The following is a 17,244-nucleotide window of genomic DNA, read 5'->3' as shown; positions in this document are numbered from 1 at the left end:
ACTCTAAGCATATAAAACAATGATCCAAGTTTTTAACAGTAGTGATCAATTAACTATCTGAAAACCTGAATGGAATGATTCCTGAAAAATAATAAAATGTAGATGCCCTTTAAATGATATTTAGTTTCTTTTAATTTAAAACGAAACAGTAGTTCCTAGAGGTTATAATCCCCTTCCTGTACAGTAAAATTCCCAATGACTCAAAGGCACATTGATTAAGTTTTCTAGGCAGCAGGACAATGAAATAAGTTGTTTAGCTTTTCACTTTCTTAGTCTAGCCCAAGGATGTCAAACTGGAGGCCTGCAGGCTGGATGCGTCACGCACAGGCCCCACCCAACCCGTGACAGCAATGTGACACCACAAGCTTGACACCTGTGGTCTAGCCTATACCTCAGACATGTCCCTTTTGAGTATTAGCCAGGTCTGATTACGCTTAGCTTCCAAATTCAGAAAAGAAATGGTGTTACCTCCTGCTACAACTAACAGCTTCTAAACATTTTTTTATTTTCAAGGACACCTTCAAGATTCACGAGGACCTCAAATGCATTTTCAGAAAATAAAAGAAGTTAATCATTATAGTGTGGTGTTTTGTTTGGAAGTCTGCCCATACAGTATCTGCTTCTCATAAAAACAACCAAGATAACTAAAATTGTTAAAGAAATTTTCACTGGGCTAAAAATGGACTGGGCTGTCTTTGAAAAATCAAGTATTGCTAACTGACCATATCTTCTATTGGCAGTCATTTTATGAATACATTAGTTGCTTCATGGCTGTGTGACTGCTCACAGGACACTCTCCTTCTAAATATGCTAATAGGTCAACAGAAAGTGGCCTGCTTCTTTTTTATATCAATACAAGAATGAACAAGAATATAATGTATACAAGACATTATATACCTGGTAAAGATCGAGCAAACTCCAACATACATTCATATAATTGGGCAATGCTATTCCAGTCATTCAGAAACATCTCAACCACTTTTCGGCCACCAACTGGTTCAGACAACTGGTTTTCATATGTCAGATAAACATGACGAGTTGGTCCTGCAAAATGAAAGGAAGAGGCCAATTTGATACTCAGAAAGTATAAGAGGAATGGCAATATGCAGAACAATTGAGAAATTAACCTTGTTCCCTGGAAGAAGTGCTGATAAGCGGGCAGTTTGCAAACACCAATTCAGCCACCCATGTACGGTTATTTCTACCTTGCAATCGGAAAGTACAATCAAGAAGAGAACGATCCAGAGCCTTCTGGGTCTCTTCACAAATACCCTTATATGGAGGAATTCTGTGCAAAAGTTCAAGATACAACAATTTATTGAGATTTATTTAATTCTTTCAAACTCTGAAAGAAAGCATGCAATTTAAGAAATGCAAGTATTCAAGTTAGTTTTTTTTCAATCTAAATAATGCATTTATGACTACTAATATATAAGATATGGTAGAATTGGAAGTTTTAATGCAAGCTGGTTGGTTTTTTTAATGCTTACAATATACAGTAGAAGAAATTTACACAGAATTTGCAGCCTACTAAACAAAATTAAATTTTGGGAACCTTTTGAAAAGCTTCAGATTAGCTTTCCTGTGTAGTGTTTATATAAAAATGAAAATCTGTCAAAATGGCCAGCTAAAATTTGAAAGTCATTAAGCTTAATAATACCTTTGAGTAATACCAGGGGTGGGCTGCTGGGAGCTCGCAGGGGCTCTGGGGTTCCCCTAGCTAAGACTCTGTGGGGCTCGGTGAGCCCCTAAATCCTACTCCTGGCTGACCCCACCCACCTCGCCCCGTCCCAGAGCCTTAGTGCAGGAGTGAAGCGGCCCTATTTATGCGTAAGGCAGCCTTCGCTTCCCACCACACAAGGGGGGAGGAGAGAGAGAATTCTCCCCTTCTCTCTCTCTTTTGTACATGCGCACACACACACAAGCAGGATACCCTCCTGGCCCAGGATCGTGGCAGCGGCAATGGTGACTCCTCCTCCCACTGCCACGACTACACGCTCATGTGAGTAGCTGGCTGCGCTCCGCAGGAGAGCCAGAGCTCTTCCTTCATTGCATTCGGCAGCGGCTGCTCTTCCTTCCTGAGCCGACATGAAATTTGCGATTCCGCATCTTTTGTGGGCAGCTCAGTGCCCACTTCGTGGTCCCCTTCGTGTCGGCTCAGGTGAGATAAAGAAAGGAGAAAATGATGGAAGGAGAGAATGAGAGGAAGAGAGAGAAATATGAGAGAGAGAGAAAGAGACAGAGAGAAGGGGGAGAGGGACACAGAAATGAGAGAGAGCTGGAGGGAGAGAATAAGAATATTGTTCTTTTTTCCTGAGGAAAACAGAACATGCATACAAGCTTGGCACTTAGGTATAGGTATTACTCAGGGGTGGGCTTCAAATTTTTTAGTAAGGGGTTCTGTGCCCTAATGACTGCCTGGGTGGGTGTGGCCAACTCAACACCACTCCTACCCAGTCACATGACTCCCCCCAGACATGCCTACCCACGGTTTTGTTGCTCCTGGTATTTTCTGTGGGAAATGGGTCTCTCTCTCTCTCTGTGTCCCCCTTCCTCTCTCCCTCCCATTTGTTTTTCTCTTTTTCCACCCTCTCTCCCTCTCGTTTCTTTTTCTTTCTTCCTTTCTTTCCCCCTTCTCTCCCTCCAGCTCTCTCATTTCTCTCCTTCTCCCCCTTCTCTCTCTTATTTTTCTCTTTTTCCTCTCTTTCATTCTCTCCCTCCATCATTTTCCCATTTCTCTTTTTCTTCCCTTTTCTCTCATTTCTCTCTTTGTCTCCCTCTTTTTCCTTTCCTCTTTCTTTCTTTCTTTCTTTCTTTCTTTCTTTCTTTCTTTCTTTCTTTCTTTCCCTTCTCTCTCTCTCATTTGTTTCCCTTTCTTTTTCCCCTCTTTCATTCTTATGGGGCTTTTTGCTGTACAATTATCATTGGAACAAATTCACAATATAAATACTAATGTGGAAATAATGCCAAAATGATTCTTTGAAATATAATATTTCCTTTTGATCCATATATAATATTCTAAGCATTAATGGAATTTTACATTAATTTTTTTACTTTAATAAACGAATAGCATGACTGAAACCATCTCCTTCAATTTGGACACCTTGATGTGGGATCTCCAAACTGGATAACTGAAATTAAAAAAAAAAACTTAGTATATTTAGGTTTATATTTTCATAGCAAATTAAAATTCAAGCTACACAGTATCACTTGTCACATTATATATGAATCTTTCAGCTTGGTTTATAGTAAGTACAAAAAGAAATAAAACCTAACCAGAGAACGCATAATCGTTTTACACATAAAATGAGTGAAGCAATTGCTTCTGTTACAGCACATTAATTAACCAATACTAAAATCACATAAAACCATAAATAATGCACATAAGGGACAATGTTAAATTTTGTATTTTATTCTCTATAGGATAAAATAGTTACCTAACATTTAACATCTACAATATTTATAATATGAGACAATATTATATCGAAGAAGGCTAATGTAGTCAGATGGGCACCTAAACAAAGGCACAATGAAAAGGAACAGTGGTTATTGAATTGTGATAGGGTATATTCATTGTGTGGAGGGACAAACCACCAAGACAGACTTTAAAAAATAGGCTAGGTCAGACTGGGGGTTAAGAAGAAATCCCTCCCCCTGTTCTCTCAACAGTTCCCTATGGGAGAAGTAATTGGGCAATAGCTTGGAATACTGGTGACTCCTCCACTCGAAGACCCAAAATCTCAATCCTATGACTCAGGGTAGGCTTTCCTGTATGCACACATACACACATGGATGCAGCAATAGGTGAGAACAAAAATACAATAGATGATAGATAGATAGATAGATAGATAGATAGATAGATAGATAGATAGATAGATAGATAGGTGGGTGGGTGGGTGGGTGGGTGGGTGGGTGGGTGGGTGGGTGGGTGGATGGATGGATAGATGGATAGATGATAGATAGATAGATAGATAGATAGATAGATAGATAGATAGATAGATAGATATAGCATGTTACTTCATTACACAGAAAAAAGCACAACTGTTTCCAATGGCAACAGCTGATAAAGGTTGGGCAGAAGTTAGATTCCTTTTTCAATCATGTTGTAATCAATTATCTACTCTTTCTCTCACACACACAAACACATGCCCTTAGTCTGTGTTTAATTACTTCACATTCTTATCAAAACCTAAATCTTTGCTTAAACCAATAGATAGCATATTTAAGAAGTGTAGGTCAAGGGTCTCTTTCATCTCATGTCACAACTGCTGTAACCTTATTGACGTAAAATACTGAACAAAGATTTTTTGTTTATCAAGCCACTATGGCCTGATTTACTGTCAAGTTTGGATTCCATATTATACTATATCCAACAGTTAAATTATATTATGGTTTAATAATAAATGACAGGCCAATCTTATTTCTTCCTATTTTTTAAGTTAGGTACTTCATAGACAATCCCTGTTGTAAATGTTCCAATTCAGCAAAAACTATTTGTTACTTACCTCCATACGGAGTCCTATAAAGGGCATATTTGTATCACACATTGCTACAATATGAGCTAAAACTTTATTGAATGCACATATTTCTCCAGACTGTTTTGGTTTTTTGGATTCTGTAGGACCCAGTTCATTAGACAACTACGAAAGAGCAGAAAAATATTTTAAAAGATACACATTCTTTCAAACACAAAGGAAAAACAAAATCTAAATCATAAGTAGTAGACATCATAGTAGGAAATTCAGCTGTTTCATATAAACTATTCAGAATTCATGCCCACTATATTTCGACTCTACTTCTATATGTGCAGCTACAGTGGAGCCTCGGGTCATAAATGCTTCTGTCCACGACCAAATCAAGTGACAACCAAAATTTTTTAAAAAAATTGCTTCTGATCACGAAGACATCTTCAGGTGGCAACCAAACACAGCCGCAGCGATTTTCCTTATTGTGGCAATTCCCCTTTGGCACCTTTTTTTTGTCTGCGCATACGCAGTCAGTAGTGCTTCCGGTCATGACCAAATCAGGTTGCGATCAAAGTCCTGTAACGGATTACAGTTGTGATCCAAGGTTCCACTGTACTTGGAAACAAATATTAAACATTAATTTAAATGTCAATTCAATTGTGCTCATTTTGAGTTTGAGTATATTAGAAAGAACTTTACAAGTAAGCTTGCAGCACTTAGAGTGTAAACTGTTCTAATCAATTATAAGTTTTTATACATGCATATAGTACTAAAAATAACCCGAAAGTACATTTTTATAAAGAAAGTATTAACTTCTGTTTAAAAAGTGCAAAATGGCAGACACTAGAAATATAGTCAACAATAAATAGAAAATATGTTTGAAGCAGCATCTTAAATATTATCTCATATAATAATAATTACATGAGATGCTACTTCAAACACATTTTCTGTTTTGTCTCAGTACAAGAAATATACAGTTTAGCAGATTTATTCTTTGTCATCGTAAACTATTCATTTATCTAATTAAGCAAAATGTTGCACTATTCAGCCTTTTATTTTCAGCTAAGAGAAATAAATTATCTCTTATCCACTGAAAGTAGTAAAGGCGAGTGATCAAATCCATACCTTGCGTTTTGCGCCACTTTTTGCTTGCTTGCCTCTTTTTGTATCCAAAACCAATTCTTCAATATTTGGCTTATATTGTTGGAGCAAAACTGCAGTAGCAAGGCTATCATCTCCTTCAGCATAACTCACAGAAAGAAAGTAGTATTTGTATTCTACTTGTGTGGGATTATTGGGAACATCAAACATTTCCACTACCTAGAATGTTGAAAAGTCACACTAAGCTTGGAAATATACTCCAAGTTAATATATCATCATAATTAATACAAACCTCAAAGAAATCCAGATTTTCTAAACCAACATCATAGAAATTTGGATTTAATTTACTCAGAGCAAATCATACTGAAATAAATTAGATTTAAGTTAGGTTAAGACTAAGTTGAGTTTTACTGATATCAATGCATCCAAATAAAACTAAATTTAAATTTCAATATATGAATATTATCACAAATACAGCAAACTACATACCATATCAAATGATATATTTACAATGTAGTCAGCAATTATTTTTTGAAATCTTTTTTTACATAACTGAAGAAAAAGCAAATCAATTGTTTTTGCTTCAAATCAATGAAGCAGATTGTATTAAAAATATTTGGGCTTAAGATTGTAAATTCTTCAACAGTACTCAATATGTATTCTATTCCAATGTTTTATGTTACCGTATATACTCAAGTATAAGCCGAGTTTTTCAGCACATTTTTTGTGCTGAAAAAAACCCCTTCGGCTTATACTAGAGTCAGATTCCCTCTGAAAAAAAAAAATGGTGTGGAGCTCCGGAGCTGGGCAGCCGCTTCCCTGCTTCCGTGTTTCCTTTGCAACTTGTAAGCATGGGGGTAATCGGAAGCAGAAAAGTTCTTGCATGAGGATGTATTGTTTTTTCTTTACTTAACTGTTTTTTGGGGGGGGGGAAGTCCCACCGTCATGTGAGAATGCTCAGACACGAAATCTATCCGCCTGAAAATAAGTGTGTGTGGGGGGGATTTTAACAGAGGGAAGACATAGGGAGAAGGCAAAAGCGACGGAAGATCCTTCAGGGGAAACTGAGGGGAAGACTCACCCTTGGTCCAGATGAGCCCCCTTCCCCGCCCCTAAGAAAGCAGAGGCAGCCAGCAAGGGCAGGCAAGCCCCGCTTTGCGGACTCCGTCCGTCCTCGCTCCCACCCACCCACCCAAAGCCACGAAGTCCCCCAATCGCGCAGCCCAGAATCGCCCTCCCCTCAGGGGGCAGCAATGACGCCCAGTGTTTCCTGAAACAAGAAGCTCTGCCGTGCAATGAAAGCGCCCTGGCTCTAGGCTCAGAAAACAACGCGAGCCGAGGTGGCTTCATTTCCTCAGCCCTAGCTGCTTTCAGTCCACTCGGGAGGAGGAGGGGGAGGAGGACGTAGTCGCAGCGGCTCGCGTTGTTTTCTTACATCCTCATGCAAGAACTTTTCTGCTTCCGATTACCCCCATGCTTACAAGTTGCAAAGGAAACACGGAAGCAGGGAAGCGGCTGCCCAGCTCCGGAGCTCCACACCATTTTTTTTTTCAGAGGGAATCTCACGAGTATAAGCCGAGGGGGTTTTTTTCAGCACAAAAAATGTGCTGAAAAACTCGGCTTATACTCGAGTCAATAAGTTTTCCCATTTTTTGTGGCAAAATTAGGTGCCTCGGCTTATATTCGGGTTGACTTATACTCGAGTATATACGGTAATACACTTTGAAACTGACATGAGTGAGCATTCTAAAATGTAAGATTTACTGCTAATTAAAAAAATACAAATTTAAAAATCTAGAATCATACACATAAAAACCAATGTCATAAAAATAACCTTCTTAAGGCTTAGTCAAGATATCATTCACTGAGCATCCTATTTACTTGGCCAGTTAATATCCTTGAAGCAAGTTTAACTTCTGCCAATTCTGGTCCCTAATGATGTTATAAAAAGTAATCAAAGTATTATAAGAATCATGAAAACTCTTACTGAAGTAACTTTTGGCATATTCCACAACTGCATATATTTTCCTTTTTCAGTTTTCACACAAGCATCTTTTAAAATGGTTATGCAATATTTAAATTGTGTAACACTTTGTATTCTACTCAAAATATATATATTTAGGTTTCCATGAAATCCTCCTGTCATTCAACAAAGAACATAGACATCTGCTGGCTCCTGGTCTTATAGACTGCTACCTTTTTTATTGTAGAAATCCAGTGGCTCAAAGACATAATTAATTAAAAGCTGCAAACACCTTTATATTAAAGCAATAAGCATGATGAAACCTGAATTTAACTGGGCAACAATTAGAAAATTTGGGATATAAATATTTTTCAAAATCTCATTTCCACCAAAAGAAGTAAATTAATGACTTATATTGAGATTCAATGTTATATTAATACCTTTGTTATTTGTTATGATACTTTAGTATCTTAGATGTAGAAAAGGATTATGATATACTGTCTCTCATTTATTTACAGAAAGTAATCACTGGCAATTAAGTTTTTATTTAAAATAACACTGCATGAACAGGAAGCATAGGATGTAAGCTGGGTTCTGTCAAATAGATATACCCTCAAAACATCTTATGGTTTTATTACAGAATGATTGTTTAACTCTTTAATGATTGTCACAAAGGGTGTCACGTTATTACCTTTCTTTTGCTTTATACAGGTAGTTCTCAATTTACAAATGCAATGCAGCCTGCCCATTCCATTCATAACCCAAGGATTCATGGAAGTGAATCTTGTACCTTGAATGAGATCACTCCCTCCTTTCGCCTATGCATTTGCTAATCGAATACCACATGCTCCCCACAATTGCTTCCCCCCCAACCTGCCACGCCAGGTCACTTACATTGTGAAGATCTATCAAGCAGTCTCCTCATAGATTGCTGGCCGAAATGAAGCCTTTGGGAGCTGGATTCAGCCCTCTGAGGCTCCGTTTGGCCCTCTGTGGGTCTCCCCCAGGGCTGTTGCAGGCTGAAATGGAGTTTCCAGGTGCTGGATTTGCCCCTCAGAAGCAAGTGGCCGGGGAAGGCCTCTGGATGCCCATAGGGGCTTCTGAGGGATGGGACCGACCCTCAGAAGCTCCATTTGGCCGACAATGTGCAGGACAAATGTTGCAGACACTCTGCGGTTGTTTGTAAGGTCAAACAATTGCTGTGGTGCTGCAAGATTCGTAGTTTTGTGCCTTGTTCGCAAACGGTAGGGGACGCTTATCATGTAAATTCGAAGGTTCACTAAGGGACCCATCATAACCCGGGGGTTACCTGTATTTACTAGATACATCAATGCTTCTGAAACATTTTCCTTCGTTACCCCACAACTGCTTAGCAAAAAAGGTAAAATATTTAAATCAATTTAAATGATCCTATTATGATTGGATAATGGGTTTATATGCCGTTACTCAAAGAAAAATCATTTTTACCCAATTTTGACTAATTTATCCAGGTTTTGGGAAGCACCGTGTTACATCATTTTTCTTTCCTTTTTACCATCTCCATTTGTGCAATCTTTCTCTTTTCACTAAACCTCTCCAAGTTCTCTTTCCTAGCTGCCTTCCTTCCATGTAAGTGGCCAGTTAACTTTCTGTCTGCATTTTAATGGAGCAACTATTTCATCATATTAAGCCATCACACTGATCCTATCCTAATTCATTCTTCACATTACAAAAACTTATGATTTTTTATTCAGAGGACCACATTCTTATGATGAAATCTCATTTACTTACAATGTAATACTGTGGAAGTCGGGTAAGCTTAATGAAAAGTTTGTGGCTGGAAAGATTTCCCACAGGATGAGTAGCATGGTTAACTAGCTGTAATGTTTCACAGCTAACTGTAGGCAAATGTTTTATTGATTGTTTGCAACGCTGCTGCCCAAGCCAAAACCTAAAGTGAACACAACAGAACATGCAAGAATAATAGTATTCATTGGAACAAAGTTTATTTACTGTATAGTGTTGGCTTCAACTATGAGGATAAGAACTTCCAACTAAAAAGCAACGTTTTCAAAGCCACTGTACAAATTCCTGTATTTAGATACACATCCAAGAAAACACTGATAGTGTTTTTATCCCATCTTTTTATATGTAACTCAAGATGGCAAACATACCTGTATACTTGCCTCCCATTTTCCCCACTACAACCCTGTGAGGTAAGTTGGGCTGAGATGGTGTGACCAGATCAAGTCCCCAGCTGGCTTTCATGCCTAAGGGAGGCCTAGAACTCACATTCTCCTGAGTTCTAGGGCGTCACTCTAGCCAGTATATCAAACTGGCCTACATACACACACAGAGTATACATATACTCATGTATGTGGGTATGTGTACACATGTACATAAAAATTCATGTAAGAGTAAATTTATAAGTTAATTTGTTAATGAAGTCTGGCTGCAACTTGTGAGTCATGGTGACCTAAACATATCTCCAGGACAGTGGAGATGGCAACTTGGGCAAAGTTCCAAAGAACCAGTTCTTTTTAACTTCTCTGGACAAAGAGGGGAAAGGAGATCGCTCACATGTACTCCAGGTGGGAGATCTTTGTAAGGATATTGCAGGACAACAATCTTCTATGGATCTGAACACTGAGAGATGAGAGAATCAGTCATCAAGCTCACAACTGCAGCAAAGCCTTTTAAAGAACACTTGAGTTTACTAATCTGGCTTTCTGATCACCTTCAGAAATTATTTATCTAAGTATCTTAAAGTTACTATAGTCTTTGAATCAGCAGTCCTGAAAAGCCACCTGGTGCGTCTATGTTTATTTCTGAACAAAAGAAAAATTAACTGTAAGTTTAAGAACTTAAAGAACTTGAAATAAATGGCAGAAAGTTAAATAAGATTTTGAACTAAGAAAATTATAAACAAATTAAGGGCCGGACAAATTTGGAATATTGAAAAAAAATCTTTTTGGATTTTGGAACTAACTATATAAAATATAGTAGGAACCAGAATTATTTTTTGTAGGTAGGTCATAACAAAGATTAGAGACTTTGTTATTTCAGTTGAATACTAGAGGGAACAAAAGAAAGAAAAAAGAAAAAAAGTGTAAACATGCATTTTATTAGTACTGGAAATTACAAAATGAAACAAAATGCTGTAATATTTGAAATATTAAAGATTGTTGAAAAATGAGGCCAGAATTTAGTAACTACAATATCAACATCAGTAATGATGATTGCTTGTATGGACAGACTGTCCAAAGATGTTAATGAAGAGATAACAGATGTGAAACTGTAAAATCAGAAATAATGGATTTTTAAAAGTGTAGATTACAAGATAGAGAAGGCATTTAAAGTGCAAATAAAAGTGGAAGGTCAAGATAATGATCTGGATAAGGACTTTTTACGGAATATTGAAAAAAAAAGCTAGCTGAGGTTTTAAAAATCAAAGGAAAAATACAAATGATACCAAGACAATGACCAGGATAGTGTCCTGTTACTAGAGTTACAAAAGGGACTTGAAGAAACCCTAGCAATGGATCAAATTCTACAACAATATTTGAATGAATTAAAGATTAAGATTTTCAGAAGTAAAAGGAAGAAATATAAAGTTGGTTTATTTGATCAAGGTTAAAATAAAAATGTAAAATTTTGTAAAGTTCTGGCAATTCTTTATGGACCTTTTGCTGACACCAGGATTGAAAAGTCATATCAATTTGTTTATAGATAAGTGGTGGGTTGTGAGAATAAGATATATATGTCTGTAAGCTTATACAGGGTGAAAAACTACCAAACTTGTTTATACTTGAGATGAAATTTGGAACTCTCTTTTCTACTTTAAGATCAGTTTATTTATTCTTTTGTTTCTTAACGAGTTTTGATCCATAAGCAGAATTATTATTACACTAGTAATTACTAGATTAGCAGCTTGAAACTGGCAAATGAATGTGCATTATTAAATACTCCACGTTATTATTAAATACTCAACTTTGCATTTCAGATACACATGGCAATATTTAACTGATCCCAATAGTGTTCAGGAATCAAGAAGTCTTTAACCAGAATTCATGTTGACCAATCAAGATTACAGGTGAAACTCGAAAAATTAGAATATTGTGCAAAAGTTCATTTATTTCAGTAATGCAACTTAAAAGGTGAAACTAATATATGGGATAGACTCATTACATGCAAAGCTAGTTCAAGCTATGATTTGTCATAATTGTGATGATTATAGCTTATAGCTCATGAAAACCCCAAATCCACAATCTCAGAAAATTAGAACATTACATGCAATCAATAAAATAAGGATTTGTTTTAGAACAATATCGGACCTCTGAAAAGTATAAGCGTGCATATGTACTCAGTACTTGGTTTGGACCCCTTTTGCAGCAATTACTGTCTCAATGCAGTGTGGCATGGAAGCTATCAGCCCATGGCACTGCTGAGGTGTTATGGAAGACCAGGATGCTTCAATAGCGGCCTTCAGCTCTTCTGCATTGTTCGGTCTCATGTCTCTCATCTTTCTCTTGGCAATGCCCCATAGATTCTCTATGAGGTTCAGGTCAGGCGAGTTTGCTGGCCAATCAAGCACAGTAATCCCATGGTCACTGAATCAGGTTTTGCTGCTTTTGGCAGTGTGGGCAGGTGCCAAGTCCTGCTGGAAAATCAAGTCAGCATCCCCATAAAGCTCATCTGCAGAAGGAAGCATGAAGTGCTCCAAAATCTCCTGGTAGAAGGCTGCATTGACCCTGGACTTAATGAAGCAGAGTGGACCAACACCAGCAGATGACATGGCTCCCCAAATCAACATAGACTGGAAACTTCACACTGGACTTCAAGTATCTTGCAGTGTGTGCCTCTCCATTCTTCCTCCAGACTCTGGGTCCTTGGTTTCCAAATGAGATGCCAAAGTTGCTCTCATCAGAAAAGAGGACTTTTGACCACTGAGCAACAGAACAGTTCTGTTTTTCTTTAGCCAAGGTAAGATGCTTCTGACGTTGTTCGTTGTTCAGGAGCAGCTTGACAAGAGGAATATAACATTTGAAGCCCATGTCCAGGATCCGTCTATGTGTGGTGGCTCTTGATGCTCTGACTCCAGCCCCAGTCCACTCCTTGTGAAAGCCCCCAACACTTTTTAATGGCCTTTTCCTGACAATCCTTTCCAGGCTGCAATCATCCCTGCTGCTTGTGCACCTTTTTCTTCCCTACTTTTCCCTTCCACATAACTTTCTATTAATGTGCTTTGATACAGCACTTTGGGAACATTCAACTTCTTTTTGCAATTACCTTTTGAGGCTTTCCCTCCTTATGGAGGGTGCCAATGATGGTTTTCTGCACAACTGTCAGGTCAGCAGTCTTTCCCATGATTGTGATTCCTACTGAACCAGACTGAGAGACCATTTAAAGGCTCAGGAACCCTTTGCAAGTATTATGGCTTAATTAGTTGATTAGAGTGGGACACTTTGAGCCTAGACTATTGAACTTTTTCACAATATTCTAATTTTCTGAGATTGTGGATTTCGGGTTTTCATGAGCTATAAGACATAATAATCTCAATTATGACACATCACGGCTTGAACTATCTTGCTTTGCATGTAATGAGTCTATCTCATATATTAGTTTCACCTTTTAAGTTGCATTACTGAAATAAATGAACTTTTGCATGATATTCTAATTTTTTGAGTTTTACCTGTATATTAAACAAAAGAAAAGTGACTTTTCTAGATCTTTGCTAATAAAAATCTATGCTGTTCAACATGTTAGGAGTTATAGATCTAATCCTTTCAAAAAAACAACAAAGCTCCCCTGTTGCAGTTACTAACAAGCAGCCAAAGTAGAGATCATAGAAAATTATTCTAAAAGTGAGATTGTTTTTACGACAAAGAAGTGCATTTCCTGGTATTGCTTTTTACTAACTTGAGCTGCTGAAGCCAAGGAATAATACGCTTCATATCATCATTGATGGACTTCTCTACATCATCCAGGATCTGCTGATCTACAAAGAAAAGGTATTAGTTATTATTTACAATATAATTTTTACATATATTTAAATAAAATACATGATTTTAAGTCAAAATAGATTTTTGTTGACCCTGTTATTTTAAACAACCCATAAATCAATCTCCATACAGAAGGGATTCCAGAGTAATGCACATATTACAAAAAGACAAATACTTTTTAATCAAACAGTAGTAGTATAAAAACTATACAAATTTATTCAATTCAATCATTACAGTATATTTGTGACAATAATGGGAAATATCATTTGGTAAACTAATAGTGAATTTTTCCTATTGGATTGTACATGGAGAAATCTTATGAATCTTATGAAGATTTAATGAATATAGCATAATGCAAGAAGCAGCACTTCTTCAAATCTATTGAGCATGTTAAAATGCAGAATTTTTCATTGGGCGTGGGAGTAAAGAAGCCTGTATTTGAAGGTCTATAGTAGCCTTGTTTTACCAGGACAAAATGGTCACGAATTGAAAACCTCTAAATTAACAGCATCCTCCTGGAATCCAATCTGAAGGTTACTAAAGAGAGGATTACCATGACACGGTCATCCTATCACAGGAGGCAAAAGTTTGCCATAGAAATCAGTGAAGGCTATTCCTTTGTAAACTTTACTGAAATTCTATAGCATTAGGACTGCGTGGACCTCTTTAAAGCCCGCCCCCGCAATCCCACTCAAGGAGAGTATTTACTCTATGGAAGTAAAAATATCAATTATATCCTATTTTTATTATAATCCAATTAAAACAAAATATGATTCTGTTTCATTTGTATTACATTCAGACTCCTATAATACTACAAAATATAACACAAAGATTCTGTGTGGTTCTTAACCAAATGTTTTGCATTCATCTGTTTTATATGAAATAAATTCAGTGGTGGAATTCAGCAGGTTTTCACCAGTTTGGGAGAACCAGTTGTTAATTTTCTGAGCAATTCGGAGAACCAGCTGTTGGAAGAAATCTCTTTCCAGCAGCCTTTTGTTTTCCCCCACCTTAAGGAGTTAATCCTGTCAGGAAGGAGACATTCTAGTCTGCCTCTGTGCATTGTTTCTAGTCTAATCCTGCTTCTCTTTATTGCTTGTTTTCAGAAACTGCCTCTGCAGTTACAGCTGTTACATTGTAACATCTGTTAATGGTTCTTGGCAATACGCTCAGACTTTCTGTAGCCTGAATGGATTCCCTAGGGTTTTTTTCCCCTTTATTCAGGGGCTTGGCTTTTTTAAAAGGAGATGGGTTTTTTAAAGCTTTTTACACTGCTTTAGTGGTTCCTGGCACTGTCCTTTTGGTATGTACTTCCAACATGGCTGAATCCCCTCCCAAGTGGCATCATGGCTGAAACCGCTCCTTGCTTCCTCCATCCCCAATTAAGGGTGGGAGGGGGCAATCCCACAATTTCTGGAGGCAAGTTGTTACACTGATTGTTCTGTCAGGAAATTTCTCCTTAGTTCTAAGTGGCTTCTCTCCTTGATTAGTTTCCACCCATTGTTTCTTGTCCTAGCCTCATGTGCTTTGGAGAATAGCTTGAATCCCTCCTCTTTGTGGCAGCCCCTGCTAAACTCTTTATGAGCAAGAGTTGGCTACTGATAGTTATCATTGCATTTTAACTATTTTAATTCCTCAAGGTGCTCTGGCACCCAGCTTGATTTGTAACTCCAAGTTGCAGGTATTGCTAATAAAAAGTAAAGTATTCAGACTGAATGGTTTAGGTTTCCATGATGACTGTGACTCATTGAACTTCAGTGTGTATTCCCCCATTTTAATCTAATGATTGGTATTTAGGGCAGCTTTTTGCAAGCAAAGCAGCTTTTTAAATTTTTGTATAGGTAATCCTTGACTTATAACTGTTCATTTAGTGACAATGGCACTGAAAAAGTAACTTATGACCATTTTTCACACTGATGACCATTGCAGCATTCCCATGTCATGCGATAAAAATTAAGATAGTTGACAACTGTCTCACATTTATGATGGTTATAGGGTCATGTGATCCCCTTTTGCAACCTTCTGATGAGCAAAATCAATGGGGAGGCCAGATTCACTTAACAGCTATGTTATGAACTTAAATGCAGTGATTCACTTAACAAATGTGGCAAGAAAAGTCATGAAATGTGCAAAATTCACTTTATAAATTTCTCACTTAACAACATAAATTTTGGGCTCAACTGTAGTTGTAAGTCAGGGAGACCCAAGGCCGGGTGTGACAAGGACTGGCTGGGATTGGAGGTTGAGGCGGGGCCAGGCATGGGAAGGAAAGGCTGGGAGAAGCGATGCGCCCCTCAATGTGAGTGATGTTGAATTGGCCTTGCCCACCCATTCACATGACCACCAAGCCACGCCTGCCCAGTCACATGACCATCAAGCCACACATGACCACCAAGCCATGCCTGCAGAGAAGTAGTTGTTAAATTATTTGAATCCCACCACTGAGTAAATTGATATTCAATTTCTATAGCCACCCATCTCAGTCTATGATTCTGGGCAGCTTACAATCTAAAAAATACGCTACAATTAAGATAGTAAAACATTTTAAAATAAATAACAATGATTAAAAACATCAAAAATATTGCATAGCAGCTGAGATACTTGGCCACTTAGTAATACAGCCAGGAAACAGGACCCTTGATGCAATTCAGCATCCCAGGCTTGGGAACACAGCCAGATTTTTAGGGCCTTACAAAGGCTAACAGGATTGGTGTTCTGATCTCCAAAGGGAGGATGTTTAGTAGAACAGGGGCCACTGCGGAAAAAGACCGTCTTCCAATCTCTTGACAGTGAACTGTTTGGCTGATAAGATCTGCAGCATGCCTATTTTTCTAGATCAAGATGGACATAAAGAAATCCCTCAGGTAATTTGGTCCCAAGCCATCTATTGTCAGAAGTCTAGAATTAGATATTATTATGCTTCAAACTGACACATGGAAAATCAATTATATCTACTTTAATTCTCATTAATGTCAGAAAAAATAATAAGCAAGACTAAATCTGACTCTAATCCAATTCAATGGACTCTATCCAATATCCACTATAATTGACCTTCCATTTTTTTCCATTCTACTTTGTGAGATCCTCAAATGTGCACCAACCTACAAGAGACACATATCCAAAAAGTAGATGAAAACCATTTAGAATGTCCCAACGTAGGGAAATTATATACTGCTCCAGTGGATTTAAACAAAAAGAAAGGAATAGCTGTATACATCAAAGAGGAAACAAAAACGATTGTAATTTTTGCATGGAAGAATTTTCATGGAAGTTGGAAGAATTTTGGAAGAATTTTGATGATGGAAGTATGGATAGCCCTCAAACCAGTATTATTATTAGTAATCTATGCACCTTATGAAAATCAACATGAATTTTATAAAATATTGCATAAGAAAATTATTGAATTAGAACAAAGAAATATTTGTATCATAGGAGACTATAATGCAATAGCAGACCACAAAATAGATTATAGGGGCGAAAAGAAACAAGGGAAAAAAAGAAGAGAGTTACCAAAATCATGTCTTTAAATGATTACAGAATTTAATTTGATAGATGTCGGGAGAAATTTGAATCCAGAAAAAAGACAATTCACTTTCTACTCCAATCCACATCAATCGTGGTCATGCATCGATATGGTCTGGGTGGGCGAAGAAATAGGAGGAGAAGTGGAGGATATAGAAATATTACCAAATTCCTGGGCAGACCACAATCCACTCAAAACAAGTTGGAGAGG

At 37.6% G+C, this 17,244-nt stretch overlaps 1 protein-coding gene across 6 annotated transcripts in view; it reads right to left on the bottom strand.

Moving 5' to 3' along the window:
* The window catches only part of MED14 (mediator complex subunit 14), a 105,721-nt gene that overhangs the window by 50,970 nt on the left and 37,507 nt on the right, over window positions 1-17,244 (bottom strand). For all 6 annotated transcript variants that reach the window (XM_026713682.2, XM_087937748.1, XM_087937749.1 and 3 more), the window contains exons 12-18: window positions 13,429-13,507; window positions 9,301-9,460; window positions 5,592-5,786; window positions 4,506-4,640; window positions 3,055-3,131; window positions 1,128-1,288; window positions 898-1,044 (exon numbers count right to left, since the gene is read on the bottom strand). In XM_026713682.2, coding sequence (XP_026569467.1) covers window positions 898-1,044; window positions 1,128-1,288; window positions 3,055-3,131; window positions 4,506-4,640; window positions 5,592-5,786; window positions 9,301-9,460; window positions 13,429-13,507 — 954 coding nt within the window. The remainder of the gene's footprint in view (window positions 1-897; window positions 1,045-1,127; window positions 1,289-3,054; window positions 3,132-4,505; window positions 4,641-5,591; window positions 5,787-9,300; window positions 9,461-13,428; window positions 13,508-17,244) is intronic.

Source organism: Pseudonaja textilis, chromosome 7 (genome assembly GCF_049901715.1).
Source record: "Pseudonaja textilis isolate UNSWEBS1 chromosome 7, rPseTex1.2, whole genome shotgun sequence".
In the NCBI taxonomy this organism is placed as follows: Eukaryota; Metazoa; Chordata; class Lepidosauria; order Squamata; family Elapidae; genus Pseudonaja; species Pseudonaja textilis.
This window is presented reverse-complemented; position numbering and strand designations above follow the sequence as displayed.